The sequence below is a fragment of the Poecilia reticulata genome, chromosome 15 (assembly GCF_904066995.2).
Source record: "Poecilia reticulata chromosome 15, P_reticulata-male-v2, whole genome shotgun sequence".
Taxonomy (NCBI): domain Eukaryota; kingdom Metazoa; phylum Chordata; class Actinopteri; order Cyprinodontiformes; family Poeciliidae; genus Poecilia; species Poecilia reticulata.
Window position 1 is genome coordinate 26,313,718 of NC_088844.1, and position 24,689 is coordinate 26,338,406.

At 38.4% G+C, this 24,689-nt stretch overlaps 1 protein-coding gene across 4 annotated transcripts in view; it reads left to right on the forward strand.

Moving 5' to 3' along the window:
• Positions 1-24,689, forward strand: part of LOC103461042 (inositol polyphosphate-5-phosphatase A) — a 195,586-nt gene that overhangs the window by 72,443 nt on the left and 98,454 nt on the right. For 2 of the 4 annotated variants that reach the window (XM_081616720.1, XM_081616721.1), the window contains exons 2-5: positions 520-546; positions 2,046-2,087; positions 16,210-16,310; positions 16,502-16,589. In XM_081616720.1, the coding sequence (XP_081472846.1) occupies positions 520-546; positions 2,046-2,087; positions 16,210-16,310; positions 16,502-16,589 (258 nt within the window). The remainder of the gene's footprint in view (positions 1-519; positions 547-2,045; positions 2,088-16,209; positions 16,311-16,501; positions 16,590-24,689) is intronic. The other 2 variants (XM_081616722.1, XM_081616723.1) reach the window with 1 other exon arrangement.

The window sequence follows — 24,689 nt, forward strand, 5'->3', positions numbered from 1 at the left end:
TTACTGAACGTTTGATCATTTGCAGCAAAGGATGCATCTAAATCGATTAATAATTGGATAGCAAAAGGTACCTACTATAATTTTCTTTTTGCACTGTGTGAAGCTAAAACAATGGAGTTTTGATTAGAACATATTTACATATAAGTTTTATTTTATATCTTAAATGCTAAAAGTATATATTTCTGGAACAGTTTTGGCTCAATTCCTGCTCTGAGTGTTTTGTTCTTTCAAGAAGTTGACATTTTTTAGAGTTTATGTATCCCAGTTGATGATTAATCACTTAACTAGGCATGATCATTTGAATAATTGATTAATCACGATTGATTTTATTAATGATTTCAGCCCTAATCAACAGTACAAATTCCAACCTTTGTGACGGCTTGAATTTAGGCCCGATTTGTTTTATAGCATGAAGTTATTGCTCTGTGTTAGCATGCAGGTGCTAGCGTAGCACCTGCATGCCTGAGTTAACCAGATACTGATAATAAAAGAATTGTCCTTTTTATTTCATTGTTACAGCAAGATACATTCCTGTCTCCATCAAAGGTAAAATTTATCAACTTTAAGTACCTTTCAGCTGTTCTGGAGGGATTTTCCTGGTGTTTTCTCATTTCACTCTTAAGTTGGAGATAAATATTCAAAATAAACAATGAAGCCCAGTGTTATTCCTACCCCCAATGGTTTAAAGGAAATTTAAATTATAATCTTAATCTGTGGGAATAAGTTTGGGCTTCATCATGTAGGATACTAACAAAGACTTTTTTTGGCTGACGGGTGAAATTTCAGGATAACCCTAAAATGCACTGAAACATTTCCAGGTGATCTACTCTAATATTTTAAATGCACATAACTGTTTTACTACTTTTTAATACAACTTGTTCTCTAACAAGAACCAAAAATTAACAGCAGGTGAATCAACCAGTAGATTTCCTGCTTGGTATTTAAACAGATGAAAACAGAAAGTGGTCAGAGAGGCTGCCAAGAGGCCGAGGGAGCTGCAGACATTTCCAGGAAGTTCTGCTTGTGTTCTGCATGGGTCAACAATCCGAAGGAGTAGGTTTCCCAGACCAAATATTTTCCTTTCCAGTAAAACATCTTGTTAAAACCTCCCAAAACTCTGTGGGAGACGGTTTTTATGCTCTGATATCAAACATGAGCTCCAAAAGATGCAGCACAAAGTGAAACACGGTAGTGGCGCAGTGGAGCTCTGCGGTCATTTTTCCACAGGTTGAGCGTCTGGGTTTTTCTTCAGGTAGTTGAAATTCAGGTGCTTTAAACACCATGTTTGGCTGCATCTGACAATTATTGTAGTAACTGATAACTCTGACGATTGTGCAAATGTTTCATTTAATCACTTAAACTGATTTTCTACAATTTTAGAAATGCATTAAAATGTGCAAATAAATAAAATCATTTTTGAATAATCACGTAAAATGCAATAACAGTGTTCAATTAGTGATCGCTTGTAGCAAAGGATGCATCTGCAGCTAAGCAACACTTCGCCTTAATTTCTGCTGGACTCAGCATCAGTACAGTGAATCTCTAATCTGGTCACCATTACTTGGGTTAAATGATGAAAAATCTGAAGAAAAAGTTGCTTAGTAGGAGATATATTTTTTGTTTTTACTCCAAATAACCATTAAATGGTTATTAAAATAGCTAACAATTATTTTAACAATAGATTAATCCAATTAATTGTTTAAATTCTCACATAATTGTTGATCAGTTTTTGCTTGAAAGTTAAATATTTCACTAGAAGAGCTTATTTGGGGTCTCCTGAAGAGAGACCCCAAATAAGAAATATTGATATTAAATGTAATTTGATCAAAGAAAATGAAGTTTTAATGGTGTCAACACTGGGTTGTCGGAGGTGAAATCACTGTAACACGCCTCTTCTTTCTGGTTTCCTCGTAGCGGTCACTTCCACTGAGGTGTTGAACATTTTGGGAATGGAAATTGACATCTGAAGACTTTTTAAAGTCGTTGCAATTTCTTGTTTTAAAAAAAAAAATCCATTGATTGTATTTCTTTTCTTTTTCTTTCAGACTGAAAATCTGCAGAAAGTATGGCTGAAAGAATTTTTCGAGGTAAGACACAAACTCAAATATTCAGCAATGATTCCAGTAGTTTTAGGTGGCATAAGACTTCATTACCCAGCATGCAAGTGTCTCTGCTTATAAAGGAATATATTCTGTGGTTTCATCCATCAGGACTTAAATTGATCACTTAGTGGAAAGTCATTTCTGAACATTTTCCCTGTCAGGTTGTGCATGAATCTGTATCAAGTCTCAGGTTTTTTTTAGTCACGAAACAGTTTGAGTTTGACACTTAAATTAATCCTCTATATAAAACACATTTTTGTTTTTCTGTCCTGGTTTAAGATTAAGATTTATGGCTCAATTTTGGGACTTTTAACAAGATTGCAAAAGAAATATATTAGAATGTCATTGTAAGAAGTAACTTAATTAAAAATAATTAATCCTCTTGACACTGAGTGAACCCTATTCATTGTTTTGATATATTTATTTCCCTCTTGGTAATACTTCCTTTTGACTTTTTCTTTATCTCAGTAAGGCAGGTTTCCATTGAGCTATTTGCTGGTTTTCTGTGCAGTTTGTGTCAAAAATGGTGGAAACTGACAACCCAAGGAGAGTTTGATCGTCTAGCAGAAGATAACAAAGTGAAAGTGATGTGTCAAAGAAAATTGATAGTTTGTCAAAGATTTGACAGGATTTCCATTGGTTCTCAAATTGTTTAGCTTCTAATCCACATAGAAAACAGTGTTGTGACCCAGATTACAGTGACTGGAAATGGCTTCCATGTTGTTTTCTCTATTTACTTGGGAGGCAGTGATCTAAAATCTGTGAAATGTTTGAGTGAAGTACCTCCTGGAGTCACCCTGTGGGTACAGAAATCTCCATTTCTGCCTGTCAAACTTTTATCTTTTATCTATTTTAGTGTGTAAAGATTCAGGCTTGAACTGCGAGTTTGCATCTGCTCATTGCTTCTTGTGATTGAAGTTTGTGTTTGTGTCTCTCAAGCATTTCGGGTTACAACCACAAACTTCAATCAGAAAGTGTTGCAGAATTGTGAAGTAAAAGAAAAAATTGCAACATTATAAAAATAAAATGAAAAGATGTGGATGCTGAAAAGAAACCCTTTCACTCTGATACCTTGACATAAAATTAATCATCGAACAGGAGAACAAAACGGCCGGGTGATTATTTGTGCTGTGCAGCGTCCGCCTTTGAGATGTTGACGAACACTGTAGGCCTAGTCAAAGTCCAGACGTATCTCTCATGGAGTTGATGTCTGAGCTTGAGCTACTTCCTAAAGAAGAACAGGGGAAAACATATTTGTGTCTGTTTCTTGAAAGCAGGTAGAAACTTTACCCCAAACTAGTTGCAGCTGTAGTTGTACTTAAACATAAAAATCGTTAACTTGACTTGGTGGTTTTTTTATGTGTGTGTGTGTATGCGTGTGTGTGTGTGTGTGTGTGTGTGTGTGTGTGTGTGTGTGTGTGTGTGTTGTTCCATCACATAAAATCCCGATAAAACCCATTAAAGTTTGTGGTTGTAATAGGAAAACTTGTGAAAAACTTCCGGGGGTACCAATGCTTTTGGAAGCCAGAAAAAAAAATAAAAATAAAAAACATTTTCTTTTCAAAGAAATCTATTATGTCTTGCAAATAAAAAAATACACATTAATTTGTCAGAATGTTCTTCTTCTGTGGTGCTGAGTGAGACAATGGGTGTGTCGTCTGCCTGCACCTTCAGCTGCTACGCGCCTATATGACCACAAACGCTGCAGAGTGATTTCCTCCTTGTTTCCCAGCTGTAGATGAGAGCTGAAGCACAGATGTGTGGAAATAATTTTCTGATGTTGGTGTAGCTGGGATCTTGTCATTTTCATGACCTTTTTTTTTTTTTCTCCAACAAACGTTTGAGCTCAGTCATGTTTCGTATCACAATGCTTCCTTCATCTGCTGAGGAACCCCTGACTAACCACAACTGTTTCCACTGTGTTGAGGGAAGCGAAGCAGCTGAACCTCCTGACTGCTGTCACAAAGTGCTGCTGAAAGTGGTAGAAAAGTGAGACTGAATGAGATAACGAAGCAAAAACAGGCATTTTTATGCACAAATGAAGTAGCTAAGAAATACGTTTACTCAGCTTTCGATCAGTTAAGAAAGCCCATTTTTGGGGTCCACTGAGGTCAGTTAACCCTTCGTTGCCTTGCTGAAGGAAGTGATGTATCTAGAGAAACCCACGCTGGCCGCAGGGGGAACATGCAAACTCCACACAAAGGTCTCAGCTAGAGACTGAATCACTTCTGTTACATTTTAAAACACTTTGGGTAAAGATCAAAATCTCTATTCTTTTTCTTTCTTTGTCTCTGATGATTTAGTAAATGTAAAAATGGTCAGTTTTTTTCTTGTTCCTCTTTAGTGTCAGGAAACTAGGGGCACAACTAAGGATTGTTTTTGTAATTGATTGATTAATTGAATGGAAATATTGGCATGTTCTGCAGATTTTGCGTTTAACAACTTTTGCGTACAAAATTAGACGTACATTAAAAATTAAACAAATAATTAAATTCCTTTTTCATATTGGAAAATTAATTTTATCACCTAAATTTAAAACGTATAGCATTTCTGTGGTGTTTGCTTGATTATTTGTAGCAAAGGATGCATCTGCAGATAAAAATACTTCTAATACATGAAAAGATCAGACATTTCTGCATGACTGAACATCAATACAATGTTGACCAATTAATGATTGGATAGAAAAAAGTGATTGATATGATTTTTTTTCTTCTTCAGGTGAAGCTAAAACTAGACCATTTGAGGAGTTCTGGTTGGAACATTTTTACAGATTTTTGTACATTTTACTCTGTATGTTGTCAAATTACTTTTTTTAAAAGCCTGGATGCTCCAGTTAACAAATTAATCATCAACTAAATTCATCCATCCATTTTCTGAACACCCTTGTCCCTCAGTTGGGTCAGGAGGTGCTGGTGCCTATCTCCAGCTAACGTTCCGGGCAGGAGGTGGGATACATCCTGGACATGTCGCCAGTCTGTCGCAGGGCAACACAGGACACACAACCATGCACACACACACTCACACCTAGCGACAATTTAGACAGACCAATTAACCTGACAGTCATGTTTTTGGACTGTGGGAGGAAACCGGAGTACCCGGAGAAAACCCACCATGCAAACTCCATGCAGAAAGACCGGGACCGGGAATCGAACCCAGAACCTTCTTGCTGCAAGGCAACAGCTCTACCAACTGCACCACTGTGCAGCCCCATTAACTAAATTATTTGACAATTTTTTAAATAATTGATTAATCATAATTAATCCCTTTAATCGTTTCAGCCTCACATAAAACCAAAACATCAACAAACGATGTTGTTTCTGACTCGCATCATTTGTTTTGACCTGGATGTGGCTTCTTCCCGTCTCAGCGTCCTAAACATCCAATTAGGGTTAGAAAGTAAAAGTTCAACCAACTAGCCAAATATATAATTGGGAAGCAGAGTTTGAATGCATAACATGTAGGATATTGCATACTGCCGACATGCAGCCTTCGTTACGGTTGCACAATTCGACGAATCCCTCCAGCAGAGATGGAAGCAGCGGATCCACAGCTAAATCATGCATGCTCATCAGCAGTTGTGCAATTCTTGCGTCACTGATCGACACGCTGTGGCCAAAAATAATCGTGTGTGATAGTAGCGTGTACACGTTGTAGCAGCCAGTCTGTCGACGAGAACAGGTTTTGAAGGTTGAGTTAGTGATATTTTCTCAACAGGAAGTGGTTTGACCTAGAGAAATTTTCCATTTGCCGCTTTATTGAAGAAGAAATGCACAGAGGAATGGCTGTATATGAGGCAGAAATTAATTTTCTGTTCATGAATTAGAAGAACGTCATGCAATTATATCTAATCACTGTTAATTGTTGGATATAGCCATGTTTTTTTTTTAACAAATGATGTCCTTGCCAATCCAACAGTTTGCTGCAGCTTTTTGCAAAAGTTAGTTGAACAATAACTCTCCAGTATTTTTTTTTCAAAGCTGATTGAGGTTTTTTTTTTTTTTTGCCTGCAGTGTAAAGCACCAAGCACTTTCTAGATGGGTTTATTTTCAGCCTCCTGCAACCCAAACGTCACTTTCAAGTTGACGAATGTCGCCGTGCTTTAAGCAGGCAGATGTCACAACCAGCTCATCACAGAACAGCCGGAAGTTTCCATCCACTCACCAAATCTCTCAATAAAACTGAACTTCTATTGATTTGTTTGAATTGTTGCTATTTGAGGCCTTGAATGAGTGGATATAAATCTTCTATTTAAATTGTTTTTACAGGTTGGCAGAGGAGAAACGGTGAGAGTTTCTGTAATCACACTCTAATCATAATGCAGTTTTTCTGAGGAGCTGAGCTACTTTGAGTGCAGATTTTGCTCAGTTTGCTGCTAATTTAGATACTTTTATTTTTGCTGCTGAGAAAATAATGAAAATCTGTCATTAAATTAGATTAAATTCAGTTCTAAAAGACTATATTTATCCCAAAGAGAAGTTAAATGTCGTCATGTCAACCAGGTATATTCAGAGAGTCGTCGTGGAGATTGATGCTTTGGTCAGGAAGGATCTCCAGTAGCAGTCAGGTTTGCAACAAAATGGAAGAGGCCTCTGACTGTAGACTGTTGCTTTGAAATGCTAACAGCTCAGTGTCCTGGCAGCAGAGACGATATTTCACATTAACATGACCGGGATGAAATAAGCACTGCTAATCCACCTCACTTGCTTTTGCTGCTCCTCTTTGAATCTTTGACCAGCCGTGTAGTTATGAAGCTGGGCAGAGAGACGTTGGAGTCGGGGACACGGTCCTTCTCTTTTAAGATTGGTGGAAGAAAGCGTTTGCACTTCCTCGTCTTCTCTGCTCTGCATCTTTGAAGCCTCTTTTTCTACACCTCTTTGGAGATTTAGGGTCAAAGTTCAGGTATCATTTGAGCTTTTGAGATGCTAATTTCAAAATGTGTAGTTTTTGTTCTTTGTCGTTTGAGGAAGAAAATATTCCAGTTTCTAGATGCACAAGTATTAGCAATTTTCACATTTAATTGTAATCAAAAGAAAACAAGTCCGAACCTTTTTCTGCACCATAAAGTCGTGTTTTATGTAATAAAATTGGAGCTTAAGAAAACTCCAGACGACTGGTTTCTTTCAGTGAGTGTTCACTTTCAGTTCGGTTATCGGTAAATCACGGCCACATACCGGACTAATAGATTAATGGATTTCCTCATATTAACTGAAAATGCATAAAACAGATTGAGGATAATGCAGAGCTAATAACCAACAAGTGAATACTGATATTCTTGATTAGATTTCCTGCTATCTGCCAGACCACTAAGAGCCTCTTAATGGCTTTTTTATATTTTCCAGATCAATAACGGGGATGTTGTTGAGTCTTATGACTTCCAAAACGGAAAAACACTCTTCTCTTTAAATGAACTTTTATATCAAGAAACTGAAACCAGAACGCTAATTTGGTTAAGTAACCGTACCCCCTGGGTTTTATGTGATAGCTCACAGCAAAGTAGCAAAGATAAAAGTTTTATTTTAAAAGGTTTTTATGAATAGAAATCTGTAAAAGGGTTATGTGAATTTATGTTCACCCAGTAAAATTCATGTTTTTCTGCAACTACAGCTGCAAAAATCTGAAACTGATTAGATGGAAATCCGTAAGCATCAGGTTTCCAGGATTCACAAAGGTTTTGGCTGCTGAATGTTTAATTTATGGGTAACTTTTCTGAACAATATGCTTTTTGTTATTTTTTAAATATATATTTGTTAAAACAGACAGTATAACATGAGTCAATTAGTCTGTGAGAAAATCGATCTCCTCTGCCTCCCAGTGGTTCATATGCAGAAATACGGTGCTCTGTCATAAACAGTCAGAGGAGGATCTTAAGGCTGCCAATCAATCTCATGTATGCGCTGCTCACAGCCTTCCCCTTGCTATCTGCTATGGTACAGTTAGTCTGCTAGGAATGCTAAGGCTGGTTAGCATAATCACCAATGATGGCTGATAAAAATGGTTTGTTTTTCTGTAACTTTAAGCTGTTTCTGCTCCATTAGCACACTGAGCAGTGCATTCACAAACTTGATTGACAGCGCTAAGCTCCTCCTCCTGATTCTGATTGGTTAGATTTGACCTGGAGCGATGCATTTCTGAAGATGGGAGTAGCATCACTTTTTCACAGATGATTTGTCTCGTGTTGTACAGTCAAAACGTAGAGTCAGTTTTAACAAATGTTTATAAAAGCTGCATACTGGGCGTAAACAGGAGAAAGTGAATGAATGAAAACTGTGTGTCCTTTCCCTTCCACTTCACAGTTGCACACAACTTTGTGTTGGTTTGTCACGTAAAATCCTAATAAAATACATCAAATCTTGTGGTTTTGTTATGAATACGGTGTGTGTGCGCGATGTGGTGTAAGCAGAGCCGCTGCTGTGAACTCGGTCATCCAGTTATTCATTCAGTTATCCATTCAAAATGAATCCTCAGGAGTTTCATTTTGACATCACAACTTTGCCTTTATTAACACAAGCAGACAAGCCATAGATGGAAATACACAGAAGTTTTGTTAATAATGCACGAGTCCATTTCCTTTTGTGTTTTATGTATCGTTCTATAGAGTCTATTATTGCACGTAAAGAAATAAAAGTCGTTCTCGAACCCGGAAGATTCAGATTCTGCTTTTATTGCCTCTCTGCAGAGTGGACTGTAATACATCTGAGAAATGTCACAAGGGAGTGACTGTACAGAAAAACCCCCTCATTGCTCCGTTTTTCCCTGAACTTCCCTGCAGTTTCCATTGAACACACTTGAAGGGTGTTATAGTTGGACGCAGACTGGTTACAATAAACAGAGCTGCTCCCAGCAGAGCACATAAACGGGGGAGAGGAGACTTTGAACGGCTCACGCCCAGCTGTGCAGCGCCTCGGATCGATGCGCCGTCTCCGCTGGCTGGATTCCTCCATCACCTGACGATGCCTTCCAGGACAGGATAGTGTCCTCGTTTGTAGGAATTAAATACTTATAAGGACGCTTGGATTAGGATTTAATGGTATAGACCAACACAAAGCAGGGCATAATTGCGAAGTAGAATAAAAAGTTATGTTAGTTTTTGAAGATTTTTTTCTTTTTGCAAATAAAAATCTGAAAAGTGTGGCCTTCATTTGTGCTTAGCCTCCTTGAGTTGATACTCTGCCAGATGTTTACATGAAAAAGGTGAAATTTCTGCTCATTTTTCTTTGCAGAACTACTCAGGATCAGTAAAATTAGACGAAGAGAACATAAAACTTCGGCTTTAAGCCTTGTTACGATTAGATTAAGATCTGGACTTTAGCTACACTGCAAAAACACAAAGTCTTATCAAGTACTTCTAGTCTAGTTTCTAATGCAAATATCTTAGTTTTGTCTTATTTCAAGTGCATTAACTTACAAATAACTTTTCCACAAGATACTGAAGTTTTAAGTTAATAATTCCTTAATATTGATGAAAAGATTGTTTCACTTAAAACCAGTTATTATTCTCCATGTTATAAGTAACATAATCTGCCAATTGTAAGTGTTTCTTTCTTGCAACTCTTCTGTAAATGTCAGATTTGGGAAGTGCATGACAAATAGTTGCCATGGCAACATGGCCCATGCTTAACATCAACCAGGTGAAGCTAAACCTGCCACTTGAGGACTTATTGGACAAAACATATTATAGACAAAGAATTTTTTATTTTTTTTTTTAAGCTTAAATGCAGAACATTCATATTTTGCATGGAGTTTGGCTTAATTATTGTTCCGAGTATGTTTTTCATTATCAAAGTGGCTTTTTAAAAAATAGTTCTCTCGCAAATATAACATTTTTAAGCTTTAGTAAATAGTTTTGGTCTTCCTTGTAAATATTATTTTTTGGCAGAAATGCACTTCTCTGTTGCCAGTTATTTCCTTTCTTTCATTTGCAATGGCCCCAACACTCCGTCAGTTTATTTCTGAACGCTGCAAGTTTCGTCACTAAGGGGCCTAAATTGACTCCTGGTTTTAATTGACCAGCTTTTAATATTCTCTTAAATCCAATTAAAAGCTGGTTAAAACTGCTTTACAACTGTTACCCCACCCCCAATTAGCAAACATAGCGCTAGCTCCAGAATTAGCCTGTTTTTTAGCCTCTGCTTTCCACCTCATTGTAATTATTAGTGAAAGGAGCAGGTCCAAGCAGGCTGTTTACTGAGGGATTTTGTTGCTCGTGTTTGTTTTACACCCAGGATATTGGATACATCACGTGTGTGTGTGTGTGTGTGTGTGTGTGTGTGGGGCGGGGGAATAATGTATGTCCTGGTTGCATCGGTAGAGGAATTCTGTTTGCACTGGGCTGCAGGTTTGTGTGCTTTGGAGGAACGTGTCATGGTTGCTTCTCTCTCTCCCTCTGTGTGTGCGTGCGTGTGTGTGTGTGTGTGGAGCAAAAAGGAGGGCAAGGAAAGCATGCGGTGGGAGAGGTGTGCCCCTGAGTGAACCAGGCCTCATGCCTGTAGCTCCATGCCAGCTCCGTGTTGCTGCTTCTGAGCTGACGTCATGGAAAGAAGCATCCGAATCTGAACTCGGCTCTGCTGGGAACAAGTTAGCCACCATCAGCCAGGATGCTAGGCTACTCATGCTAATGCAGCTGTTAGCCTGCTGACTGACTCCTCTATGCTAAAATCAGGAACACCTCAGTAGATGGAAGAAAGGGCGGAAAAGGTGAAGTTGACTCATACTATAAACTGAGTTATTTTGTGCTAAAATAAGCAGTAAATTATTAATAAGCGGACCGTCAAATATGGCTGCGTTTAGGTTCTTTTGCAGTGATTTTTTTATATGATGAATCTTGATACAGTTGAAGGAAATAGCTTTACCAATTTCCCAATGCTGGAAAAACTTTCCAGCAGTAATTATTGTAGGAAATCATCACAACAATGTCTCTTCTTTAAATCTTTAACAGTATTTTTATTATATTTTTTGAAGTGAGAAGGAATTCGTATGATGAGCTCAGCAGATGTGCAGTTCCACCAGGTGTTTAATTGGTGCTGCCACTAGTCTGGAGGAGTGAGAGCAGCTTTTCTCAGATATGAAAGAATCAAATCAACCTTTTTCCTCTTGACTGCTTTACCTTGTGCCTTTCCAGGTCAACAGTTACTTCTTTAAGGTTATGACTGATGCTCTTCAGTTCCTTCCAGTCCTGGAAAGACAGCAAGGGTGTACTTAGTTTTACAATAAGCAGCTTCTCCTTATGGCTTCACCTTTGTTTAATTAATAACAGCAATGCCCAAGCTGTTGTTTAATTTTGTGGACCTTTGGGTAGATTTAAGTAATTCTGGAACATGCTGTAAACTAGCTCGTTATCATTTTCTCTCGATAAAATTGAAGTGTTTCCAGCATCTCTGAGGATTAAAAAAATGCAAATAAATTGACTTAGAGACCAGATTCAAAAAATAACAACTTTTTAAAAAATCTCCCCAGTAATATAACGTAGTTTCTGAGGATCCTTGACAGCCACATAAAGCCTGTGTGAACTCTTTGAACCTTTATATATTAGATTTCTCCCCTTTATTGGATCATATAAGCGAGGCAAAGGAAATAAAACAACTCCTTTCTTCTCTTGCCAGTGAGTCCAATCAAATCTTGCATCAAGGCTCTGCTCTGCTCTCAAGGTTTTGCAATTTAAAAGCTCGCATACACATAAACCATGCAGGGTCATTTGCCTGCCCCACTTGTGTGCGATAGACTGGACTAAATGGGAATCCACCACTGCGGCTGCAGCAGTTTAGGCACCACTTTGCATCGCGCCGCACTGAAATCAATGGTCGCCTGGCTGATTTGCATTGGAAACGTCTCCGGATGGAGACGAGCCGGAGACGGTGTCACATCCAGGCTTCTGATCAGACACGTGTGATATTATATGGAATCGGTTTCAGTTTGTAGAAACAAATAAATATGTAACATGTATAGGCAGAAAGCCTTGCTGCTGGTGGAATATTTTGTACATATGTCCTGGTTTTAAAGTAGGGAGGCTTCTCATTTAGAATGCATTCACACCGTTTAGTTCGCTTTAATCAAACTCTAGTTCACATGTGTTAAACTCGAGACCCCGGTGTTTTGTGTGGCCCTCAAGAATCGAGGCACTAAATTACATTGATAAGTCCGCCCAGTTTTCTGCAGTTGATTCTGTGATTGTAGAAATTCACGCTAAACAGCAGCATTTTCGAGCATTTTCACGCTAATGCATATCTGTAAGTTTATTGCACATTTTCTGCAAAAATGGCCAAAAACCATTGAGTTTAACTGACCAATGTTTGAGGAAGAAGAAAACAATCTTTTTTTTTTACATGTACAGTTTTTCAGATGAAGTTAGTAAAGGCAGGGAGAACATTTCACTTCACTTAAATCGATGTCTAATGGTTTCTGATCCCCGATTAATCAAAATAGATACAAAGATTAAATTTTACATGTGTTTAGGAATCTCATAATAGCAGATAAAATGCCTGAGGCGAGCTGCTGAAACCCTGACGGATGAGTTATTTACACAAACGGGAGTCTCCTTGGAGGTCCGACGTTGCCAGTAGTCGCTTTCCCGAGAAGGAAGAGGCGGGGCGAGAGGACACGCCTGCACATCAAACACGCTCGTGTGTGACATCCTCGGGAGGCTGAGAAGTGGCCCCATATGGCAGGTCTCTGTCAGGACGGGCTCCTCTCTGTGCTCACACGGAGCAGCTGTCAGCGCCGAGGCCTCGCTCCGTTGTTACGCATCAGTGGCTGCAGAACGCAGAGTCAATATGGCAGCTGCTGCTCAAACGTCAACAGTTTGTGTAAAGCGTGCTGCGTGTAATTGGATGCCAGTAAAAGGCTTTCTGTTTGTAGAAGAAACGTAAGGCTGGTAATGAAATTATTACTGGTTCCTTACACACACACACACACACACACACACACACACACGCGCACACACACACACACACACACACACACACAACACGCACGCACGCAGACACACGCATGTTTGTGTTTATGCCGATGTTGGGACTTCGGATCGACTTCCAGTCAGTAAAACTTTATTCCATATTTAATTCAATTTATTAATGTATTAGTGGTCTAACTGTGTATTTACTTAGTTAAATAAATAAAAACTCTTGATCATTTGCAAGTTATTTGATTAATTTTGGCATTAACCGATAAACAACTGGACAGCAAGAGGTGCTTAACAGGAGATTTATTATTATTATTATTATTATTATTATTATTATTATTATTATTATTTATTTATTTATTTATTATTATTATTTATTTTTATTTTTTTTTTACATAATTTGAACTGGATGAAGCTAAAATTTTGCCACTAGAGAAGTTCTGGGTATAGAGCATATTTACAGACTATTTTATTTATTTATTTTTTAAATTAAAATAGAAATGTATATATTTTTTAAAAATCGTGTGCTTAACTACCACTATAAATATGTTGTTCTTTCAGAAAATTGCCCTTTTTAAAATCTAAAGTGAATCTGTTCTTAGTTGACGAATATTTCATTTATTGATTAATCTCTGTTATCTGATTAATGGCTTCAGCCCTTACGCTGATCACATTAGTAACTTTAACCATAAGCACTCTGTTCCTTAACCCTGGACTCTTAGCGCCGCGTTAAGACGGGGTTTTGGTTCCCACCAGGCCCATCTGTCTTCTGTAGGTTAATAAGTGTAGCAGAACAGGTCCAACACAAACAACAACACACAAACACACATCCTTCATATCACATTAGTTGCGAGCTGCTTGGGTTTGTGACCTTTCCCGTCGTCAGATTGATAGGACCTCAAATGGCTCCAACTTTGAGCCATTTGAGGTCGGCGCTTTTGGGTCATCCAGTTAAGTGACAAGCCATAGGTTGATGGAAAATCTATAGCAGCACCGCCATACATTACCTTTATATGATCGGGGGTCCTCTGCCCGCCGTCCACAGGCCGGACCCCTGTGAGTGCCTGCGAGCGCTGTAAATCACTCCATGCTATTGATTTTCTATTAGAAGTCGGCGGCTGCGAGCCCCTCTGACACGCCGCTCACAAACGCCTCACTGAGTGGAAGTGGGAAGCGACATGAGGTCATGTGACTCTCGCCGAAGGGAAAACCATGAATCTGGGATCTGTTCTTGTTCCATGGAAGAAAGCTTCACAGCAAACAGGAAAACCATTTGATCTAATCGCTGATTTTTTCTAAACAAAGAGACTTTATTACATGATGTTTCTCTTTGCTTTGATTTTTAATGAAAGTATTACTTTTCACCTGGCTTCAGCTTGTTGGTATGAAATTATTAGTGAGCTTCATGCAAACAGTCAGTATTGATCAGTCAGTATTGGTTTTATCTAAAGTGCCATGTAAAATGGATACATTGGAGATTTTATCGCCGGCTCCACAGCAAACCTTTGACCCAACGATGTTTCCAAATGTCTCATCCATGACTCAGCTTCTGGGTGGCTTTGGTGGAGTTTTACTTATTTTTAATTATCATTTAACTTTTATTTAACCACATAGAAACCCAGTAAGTTCAAGATCTGTTTCAGAAGAGCCAAGAAAGGCAGCACTAAATGTCAGAGTAGACAAGATAAGTAGTCAGTTGTAACAAAAGTAGACATTAAAAACATCAATAAGTCTATACAATAAATACAATACAAAGTTTGATAATAAAGTGAAGGAGTTGCACTAGTTCAACTGGTTGGTTTCCTCTTGAACTGCAATACGTATTGAATTGCAACAATCATTCCAATTGCAAAGGGTTGATTGGATTACTATTATTTTTTCTTGGTAGGACTTGATGTGTGTATATTTAGTGGCTGAAATTGGGACAGATTGAAATGGTAAAGAGTTGAGAAAATGACACAGACCCAAACTCTAAACCCGGTCCGTCAAATTCTTTACAGAGTTTATCTTTATCTTTTTTGGGTTCAGACTCAAAACGCGATAATTGTGCTGCAAGAACCCCCAGTTTTGTCCAAAGTTTCAACCGTCTGTTCTGGTTCTGGTTTGTTCTGGGTCAAACTGTTGACCTCATCTCAGTGGAAACTCGTTGCGATGAGCAACCAAATCTCAAACCCTGACCTGACCTGGAAACTCCTGCTACTCCTGTGTTACAGTCCAAAGCTAAACCAGGTTTAGATCAACATTCACTGAAGGAATTTGGTCAAATCTGGGTTTTCCAACAGGACAATAATCCCAAGAACTCATCTGAAATGCTTCAGAGATGGCCCTGACTGCAACCTAATTAAATATTTGTCATTTTAAATGAGCCTTATCAATTCTACCAACAAGAGAAGCTTCATAGTGAATAAAAGAAGCAACGATTTCCTGAAGTAAATTGTTGTTTTCAATCCATCTTGAGTAACGTTGAAAGTATTTGCTATGTCGGATAAAAACCTCAGTACAGCTGGGTCGTGAATTATTATTATTTTTGTTTAAAAACACAAAAATAATTCTGTACATTGAACGGTAACATAGTCAGGTTTCTATTCAAATGGATGTATTAACCATTGTAGAAACATAAAAACAGTCTCCCTGGTTTCCTGTTGTCCCATTTCTATGAATAAAAGAAGAGGAAAATAGCTAATAAAAGGCAAAAACTTAATTTTTAAGAAAATGTTAAATTTCTTGGGAAATAGATTACAAAACCATTTTTGAATTAAAATTGTGGACCATGTAAAATCATTCCAAGGTCTGCGAATGGCCCCTGCTCCTCGCTTTGGACATCCCTGCTCTATTGAAAATCCATGAATCTCTTTATAAAACCCTTGCCAGTTTTTATTTTATATCTATTCAACCCTTCAAACAATGAAGTACAGACAACTTGAAATTGAATTTTATGTCTTCTCTGTTTGCTCGAGTCATCCTGGAAACTCTGCGGCGCCGCCGGCTTGTTGGCGTGGAGTGACGTCTGATCGTCAGCCACACCCTTCATGCATACACAGCTGCAGCAGCATCCCTGATAGGAGACAGGGGATCAAAACTGAGATGTTTGATTATTAGAAACAACGACTCGACATGTTTCTGTTTTAACTTCCATAGATGCCAAAAGAATAAAACGATCAAATGAAACCGTTTTGACCCACTTCTTCTTTTTTTCCTCTTTTTTTATTGCAGACAGTAAAAGCGCAGAAGCCCAACTTCTTGGCCCTGCACTGTCAGGAGTGCGGTGGGAAGAGTTTGGAGTCAGGCGTGACGGAGGTGAAACGTTTCGTCAAGTAAGTGTGCCACTTATTATTCGCTCTAATTGATTTCACAGTCTAAAATAGAGCAGCTGATAGAAACTGAGCGGACTACGCCCCCCTGTGGCCACTTCGCGTCACCTCTGGTTTGTTGTGTGAAATGGGATTTCATGGCTCCGTAATCAGAGCTCCATCGGTTTAACAGTTTATCATTGTGTGTCCGTCAGAGAGCTGATGGCCGCTCAGGAGCTGAAGGACTACAGCAGAGCCCGCGTCTACATCGATGAGAGCTACGAATCCCCAGAGCGCTTCACGGTGAGCACGACCATTTATTCAGCCCAAATCCATAAATTATGTTAAATAGATTATGTGTTTTGCTTGTCTAAAGTTTTGTTCATTTGTTTAGCAGAATAATGCTGCTTGAACTTTGTTTTTTAAATCAACATATAGAGCAGTGGTGTCAAACTCATTTTTATTTTGGGCCAATCAAAAATCTGAATGTTCTTAAAGGGCCGGTTGCACCAGAATCTATTGATAAAACCAATTTAACTGTTAAAATATCAATAAATAGCTGTTCCTCCAGGATTTGTGATTATTTTAGTGTTTATTTTTGCAATCAAAATGACAGATTTTGTGGTGAATATTAAGAAATATTTGTAATTGTTATTTTTTTTACAGTATTTACGCTAATGTGTGATGTTAAATGTGATTCTATCACTCGCTGTATCAGTTACGGATTCAATGTTTTTGACCAATTTTGAGAAAATTAGCAGTAAAATCAGGACAAAAATGTGGACATTTTTTGATTTTGTGTGATTTTTGCAGATTTGTGAAAAACTGGATGAACTTATTGATGTAATTTGGAGTCCAGAGGGCCACATAAAAAGCTGCGGCGGGCCAGATTTGGCCCCCGGGCCTTGAGTTTGACACCTGTGATATAGAGTGTATTTACACTTTTACCTATAATTTGTTAGCAAGTTGAACTTCAACCAAATGCATTTTATAGGCATCAACCAGGTGAATATTTAGACTAAAATAGAAGTTTCTTGGATTGAAACAGTCAGATTAATCGTGATGGCTCATTTATTGAAATCAACTAATCGAGTCATCGACTGAGAAAAGGCCACTTGCTAAAATAACAACATGGTCAGAGCAGTAATTAGGCCAAAATTGGACCAAAAATACATAAATTTTCCATTTAAATTGAAAATCTTTCTTTTTCTGTAACCCAAAGCTGCTCAAGTAGCATCATTTTAGCTTCACCTGGTTCAAATTCTGCAGAGAAAATCTCATATTAGCACCTTTTACTGTCAAATTATTGATCAGTAATAGAAAAAAAGTAATCAACAGATCAGCCCTACACTGTGTTGATGTGAAGTCAAGCAGAAAGACCTGAGCCTAGAAGTATTACAAGTATTTTTTCACTGCAGATGCTTCTCTTGCTACAAATGAAATAATAAACTATATGCTATGGTATTGCGTGTTATAGAATATAATGTTTATTTTTTTATTTAAAAAGTACTTATTTCTCTTCCAACCAGAGGTGAGTGGTAACTAGTTACATTTAATTGAGTAACTTTTTGAAAAATATTTACTTTTAAGAGTAGTTTTTTAGTTCTTGTACACTATACTTTGTACTTTTACTTGAGTAATAGTATTATAAAGTATTGCTACTCTTGCATAAGTAATATGTCTGCATACCTTGAGCAACTTAATTAAATGAAAAACAAACATATTATATTAGAAAAACTCACCAAAAACACACAATTTAAGTCAAAGTGAGTTTTTTTGTTGTTCTAATTTCTTGTGATCAAACGACAAATATTGTCACAGGAAGTACTTCACCCTATTTTAACATATACATCACATAAATTTAGTGTATTTTGGAAAAACTTTAAATTAGGAATAGTGCTTATTCTGCTTAAAACTAGTTGTGTTATTATTGTATGATTTTTTATTAAATTTTTGTCTATAAAACATCAGAATTTGAACATTATGTTAGATTTTTCATTTGTCTGCCATAATTTTTAATTTAAATCAGATGTTCTGAACAGGTAAATAATTCATTAGTAGCCTTTTTATCAAATACTTTTTTACTCGAGTAATTACTTGTGCTGCTACGTTTTAATTTACTTGGAATAAAAATATGTTGAAGTAGTAGTACTTTTATTTGATTAAACTTTCCGGGCACTTTAACCATTTCTTTCTACACTGTAAAACTACATGAATGAATGAATTAATAATTCAGTAGATACTGCAGTTTACATCCAAATATGTAAAATGTGTGGAAACGGTTGATGGAACGTATTTAATCCAAACATTAAATTAATATATTATGAAATTTAGCTAAGTTATTAAAATGTTTTGTTAATCTAAGTATAAGCGCTAATAACAGAGCTCATCTATTATCACTGATCCAAGTCAATTTATTACTTTCTTTTCACTTCTCAGAACTTATAAAGTTTTTATAAAAATAACTAAAAAAGCACTTTAGATTGAGAGTATGAAGGTAATATTTCCATCAGAGCCACAATTTAAACTGCTGTTTATTTCTGTCGCCCGTTACCTTGGTGATGACCCATTCTGCTGTTTTATGACTGAAAGGGGTTCCTGCAGTGGTCGCAGACGGCCACCAGGGGGCAGCAAATATTCAGAAATAAAGTGGCCAAAGGCTGAGAAAGCGACTGCGGTTCAAAATCAGGGTGACATTTATACAGAGATGGACTCAGCTAAACACAAATTTAACTCTAAAAAGGAAAATATATTAAAAATATAAACTAACAAAGTAGTTCATAACTAAATTATAAAGTGGAGATAAATGCTGGTTTAATCTCAGGAAATCTGGTTAGCTTCATGCAAAGCAATGTGTGCGGAGGAAAACTGACACTTCAAATCAACCTGAACACATGAGGTGAAGCACGGTGGTGGCAGCATCATGGTGTGGGAGTGTTTAGAACTTGTGAGAGGCTGCAGGTTTTGACACTGGAGCGAGGTTCTCCTTCCAGCAGGATGAGAGTAAACATCCAGTCAAAAGCTACAAAGAATGGTTTACATAAAAGGCCAATCATATTTTAGAATGGCCCAGTCAAAGTCTACGATTAAATCCTAATGGGAATGAGAGGCAGGATGTAAAGCGGAAGATCACACGTGCTTTCTGTCCACTCTGACTGAGGTTGAGCTATTTTTCAAAGAAGAATAAGTGGAAAAAAGTCTTTATTTTGCTTCACTTCAAAACTATTCATTTTTCCTGCCACATAAAATCGCAATAAAAATCAGTTTTTGTTTTCTGGAACCAAACAGTTGGACTTGGAGGTATAATGTTTAAATGTGAAGCAGCATTGAGCTTAAATGTTCAATCAATAAAGTAATTATCTGCGTATTCCTGAGGAGCTATTACAACAACAACATCTGTGTGTTTTGCCTATGGACGGCAGCCTCTCCGCCGTTTCCCCACGCTACGCTGCTTCTCCACAAACGCTCATTAATCAAAGCGCCCGCAGAGTCACATTTGCTCTTTTCAGAAAAAAAATTATTCCAAAACGCTGGCCTTTTCACAAACATAATTATCTGCCGTTTCGTATAAGCTCCGCCGCCGTTTGTTCAGCGCTGTTTGTCTGTACATTAACCTTTTTAGTCCTACTTTGATTCCCATCAAATAGAGATAGCAGTTTGTGCGAATCGGTCGGCGGAAAGAGAAACAGCGGATGTGCTTCCTGCGGCGCTGGTATTGAAATCCCAGCAACAGTAAATATGAAGAGACTCTCCAGTCGTTTCACACGCCGGGCTTGCCATTTAGCTTTGATGACATCACCGTGTTTGTTTTCCCAATCTTCGATCTTTTCTCTTCCCCTCAAACGCGCTCCTGGGATAATTGTTTGTTGCCCGGCCCGCCTGTCGTTTTTCAGATAAAATAAGCGGGAACACTTGTTTTTCTTTTTTCTTTTCTCTGTGCTGTTGTGTGTGAAGAGGCTGTTGAAGTAAAGGTGTTGGACGTTGCGGGTGTGTAATAAAAACGCCCACCGGAGTGTTTACGTGGGTGTGTTTTGATGGATGAGATGAACGCGCGTGTGTGACGCTCAGTAATGAGACTATTGATTTATCTTCTCTCAGATCTGAAAAACGGTTTGATAATCTCATGTTTCTGCAATGAGAGAAAAAGTTTTCACTTTGAATGCACAGATTTGTGTTTTTTTATTAAAACTATTTAATAGTTTTGTATGGGTCGGATCACAACATTTATTCAAAAGTGAATCCACTTCATAAGTTATAGATGTTTAATCACTTAAGTTTTGTTCATTTTGATCATTCTGGCTCAAATGGAAAATAGTTTTAATCCCGGAATGTGACGTTATGGACAAATTGTCCATCAGATGTTTGACTACTAAAGAAGCTGACTTGTTATTAATAAAAAACATTTAGTGGAAGGAAAAAGTGCAGCCTGGCACTGGAGGCAGTAAGCCTGCACCTTTTGCATGTCCTAATCTTGTCTCGTGTTCCTCCATAGATTGCATGTTTTTGGTCGAAGGTTTTGTTGAATAAATGCGAAAAGTTACTTTTAATTAAAAATAATACTGTGAACCACTGAGCAACAACATCTTGAACAATTCCTCCACAGGTTTAGTTATTCCTGTTGCCTGGGCAAACTTTTCTTCCCTCTTTTTTCCTTCCACTCAATTTTCCACATTTTGATGCAGAAATCAGCTAATAATTTTTATTTGCTTTTAGGTAACATCCTGATTTCTTGAGAAACATAAATAATTAGTTTTTTTAACAGCTGTAAAGAGTAAACACTAAAATAAACAGAAATAATTGATTGAGTGAGTGTTTTATGTACATTACTTCCACTTTTTGAACTAAATTACTGAAATACATGATAATTTTTATTATAAATTCTGTTTAATTTGAGATATATTTTGAATTTACTTGAACTGGTTGTTTAAACAGAATTTAAGCTTTCAGATGCTTGAAAAGATTCACGTTAGGGAAAACAAACTTGTGTTTTCATAAACCTGGAGCCAGAGTGCAGATCTCGACGGGCAGCGTTGGCCTGCAGGAGCTTGACTGACACGGCCGGCTGCTTCACGGCTCTGTTAAGGTATACAGCAGGTAAAATGTCAATTAGGAAGGCCCGCCCTGATAACTCAACTCCCAATCCACTCGTTCTCGCCCATTAATATTTATCGGGGCGATGTGAGGCGGCGTCACCGACTCCTGACATACAAACCGGAGCTGCGGCGTCCCTGCAGCTTAACGGCAGCGTCCGCCGCTGTCACACAGTTCAATCAGGCCGCCGACACACACCGTGATACACACACACACACACACACGCAAACACACACACGCTGCCTCCTCTGGTTTGAGTTGTTCCAGGGCATTTTAATGGGAAATTAAAGGCATCCCTCGCCTGTGTGTGTGTGTGTGTGTGTGTGTGTGTGTGTGTGTGTGTGTGTGCGTGCGTGCGTGTGCGTGTGTGTGTGTGGTCTGCAGGACAGGAATGAGATCAGTGACAGCGGATAAATCAGGATCTGTGCCTTGACAGGATGCTGCTGTCTCCCTTTACCCCGGGTTCATGCGTGCACATGAGTGTAGATGTAATGCCCTGACACGATGGAGTCCGCTGAAGGACTGAGTCCGGTTCTGTTTCCGTCCTGGACTCAGGAATTTCGCAGAAAGGCTCATGTCTGAGTGTATTTAAATGGTTCTGAAATGTGAACTGACTCCCTCTCAAGTCTATCATTAACGCACATTGTAGCAACAGGGCAGTTCAAAGTGATTTACACTATAAAAACACAACACAGTATTTAATTATGAAACAATTAGTAAAATCATCATTAAATATGTGTTCCATTTATTATTAATAAAAGGTAATTAAACCGGTTGGGTTTTAGCCTTGATTTAATTGAACTGTGTTTCAACAGTTTTGCTGTTTTCTGGAAGTTTGTCCCAGATTTGTGGTAGAAGCTGAATGCTGCTTCTCCATGTTTGGTTCTGGTTCTGAGGATGCAGAGCAGAACCAGAACCAGCAGACCTTTAATGTATTACGGTGCTAATTTATTAAGTGATTTATAAACTAAATAAAGTTTCTGTCCTCTGAGGTGCAAGGAGCCGGTGTGAGGACTTTACATCTGGATCAGCTCCAGCTGTTTGGTTGTTTTATTTAGCCAGACCATTGAGGATCAATGTGACTAAAGAGAAACATATGAGTGAGTTTCTCTAGATCTTATTAGGATCTAAAGAAACAAATATGTAAATCAAGGATTTTTGGCCTTTCTTTGCAGTAATCAGGAATGAGGAGGAAGACAGGAAGCTTTGGTCACCGATTTTGAATTTGAACCTTGCATGGCTGCATTGAGGATTAATACATTCTAAAGTTAAACACTACCAAGTATTGTTTATCTAGTTTCTAGTGCAAATATCTTAGTACACTTTAAGAAAGACAAAACTAACTTACAAGTAATGTTTCTGCAAGATACAGGAAACAATTCCTAAATATTGATGAAAATTATTTCACTTATAATGTGGAGAAAATTTCTTGTTGTATATTAAATGATTTGCCAGCAGAACTAGAACTTTTTCTATCAATGTTAAGGTATTATTTACCTTAAACAAGCTCGTATATATGCTAAAAAGTTATGTAAGTTAGTTTGTCTTATTTCAAAAGTACTAAGGTATTTGGAATATAAACTAGAAAGAAATACTTGGAGATATTTTGTGTTTTTGCAGTGCGATATCTCCTCATTCATCCCAGCAGGTCATGTTTTAGTTAAAATATCCATTAATATCTCTTTTTTTGTTTTTAATGAGAAGTTATGTCTGTGTGAAACATGGTGGTGGCAGAATCATGCTGAGAGGACGCTGTTCTTTGTCATCCACGGAGCTGATGGAGAGATTGGTGGAGTTAAATAGAGATTAAAAAAAAAAGTTAGAGATAAAAAAACTTGTTCAAAAAGAGTTGGAGTCTCTTCCCGGCCAATTCTTCTTCTGTCTGATAAATCAAGGCTTCTCAAGGAGCTTTTATTCTCCCCAGAGGAAGCAGCAACCCTTCGCTGTTTAAAAAGCCTCCACATAAAGAGCCTAAGCTATTGAGAACTAAATCCGAGCTGGCTCTTATTTCAATACGGCGAGGAGCGCGGCGCCGCCTGAGGCCACTCGAACGGAGTAAATGTCAGCTCAGTAATATCGCCCGGGGCATAACTCTCCTTCGCCATCAGTCATGCCAGCAGGGCAGCCATAAGCGCGAACACCTACACACACACACACACACCGGGCGACAAAGCCACACAGACACAACCGGCAGCGTGCACGGCGGGAAACACACTGGTGCCGTGGAAACGGGGCAGAGCGGCGATCAATGAATCTGCCATCAGGCCTGAGTTATGGAGCACAGAGTGTGGGCATTCCTTCTGTGAAAATATTTAGGCTTAAAATGTAGATGTAATTAATGGATTGTGTAAAGAGGTGAAGGAATTGATGCGTTTCTGACAAGGAGTCAAATTCGAGCCTTTGCCCTCATGGATTGTAGCTGAAGCACACACACACACACACACACTCAGAGGCAGCTTCTCGTCGTAAACAGAGCTGATAAAGTGTCTCCCTGTGAGTGTGTGTGTTTGCAGAGTAAATCAGTGGTGTTGGAGGTGCAGGATGTTGTGTTGTGGGGGTGTCCGAGTGTCTCCGGCCTGTAGATAATGATGTGATTGTAGCAACGAGCCGGGCCGGGCGAACCTCGCCGCCGTCCATTATGATGTGCACGACGCCCCCTCCCCTCGCTCCACCCACGCTACGCCACCCTGCTCCAAAGCCACCCCCAGCCGCCGAGGGGGCAGAGTGAAGGTGAGCCTGTCATATCGATCTTTTTAGTGCTAAAATATGAGCCACTTTACTTTGCTCCCCGGCGCAGTGATGTGAAAAATAATAACTCGGACCCAAATTAAAAATATTGATCGCTTAGAAGGTGTTGAGAGCAAATAAACACCCCCTGAAAGATTTTTATCCCCCGCTGTCCTGCGTCCAGCTTGTCCTGGTCTGCCCAGCGGAGAGGAGGGTCAGGGATGAGCCGCCATGTTGTCTGGAAAAAGTATTCACACCTTTTGAACCACATTTCCTTGTATTACAACCTAATGGTTGGGATTTTATCGTATCATTTATCGAGATACATTTCTTATCGTGATAATATATCTAAATTAATGATGTTTAAAAAAACCTGAAACTGTTTATGTTGACGGAATTGCTAATTTGACCATTTTCACTTTTTGCTAAATGAAAGGATCAATAAATTTGAAAAAGGTTTGTGTAGTTTAGTGATACAAACTACACTTTTATATGCTTTCATATATTAAATTAACACATATTGGTATGTATGTGTGTCTGGGGCTACCCAACATAGAAGCAATACATAGTTTTTATTGTCACTTT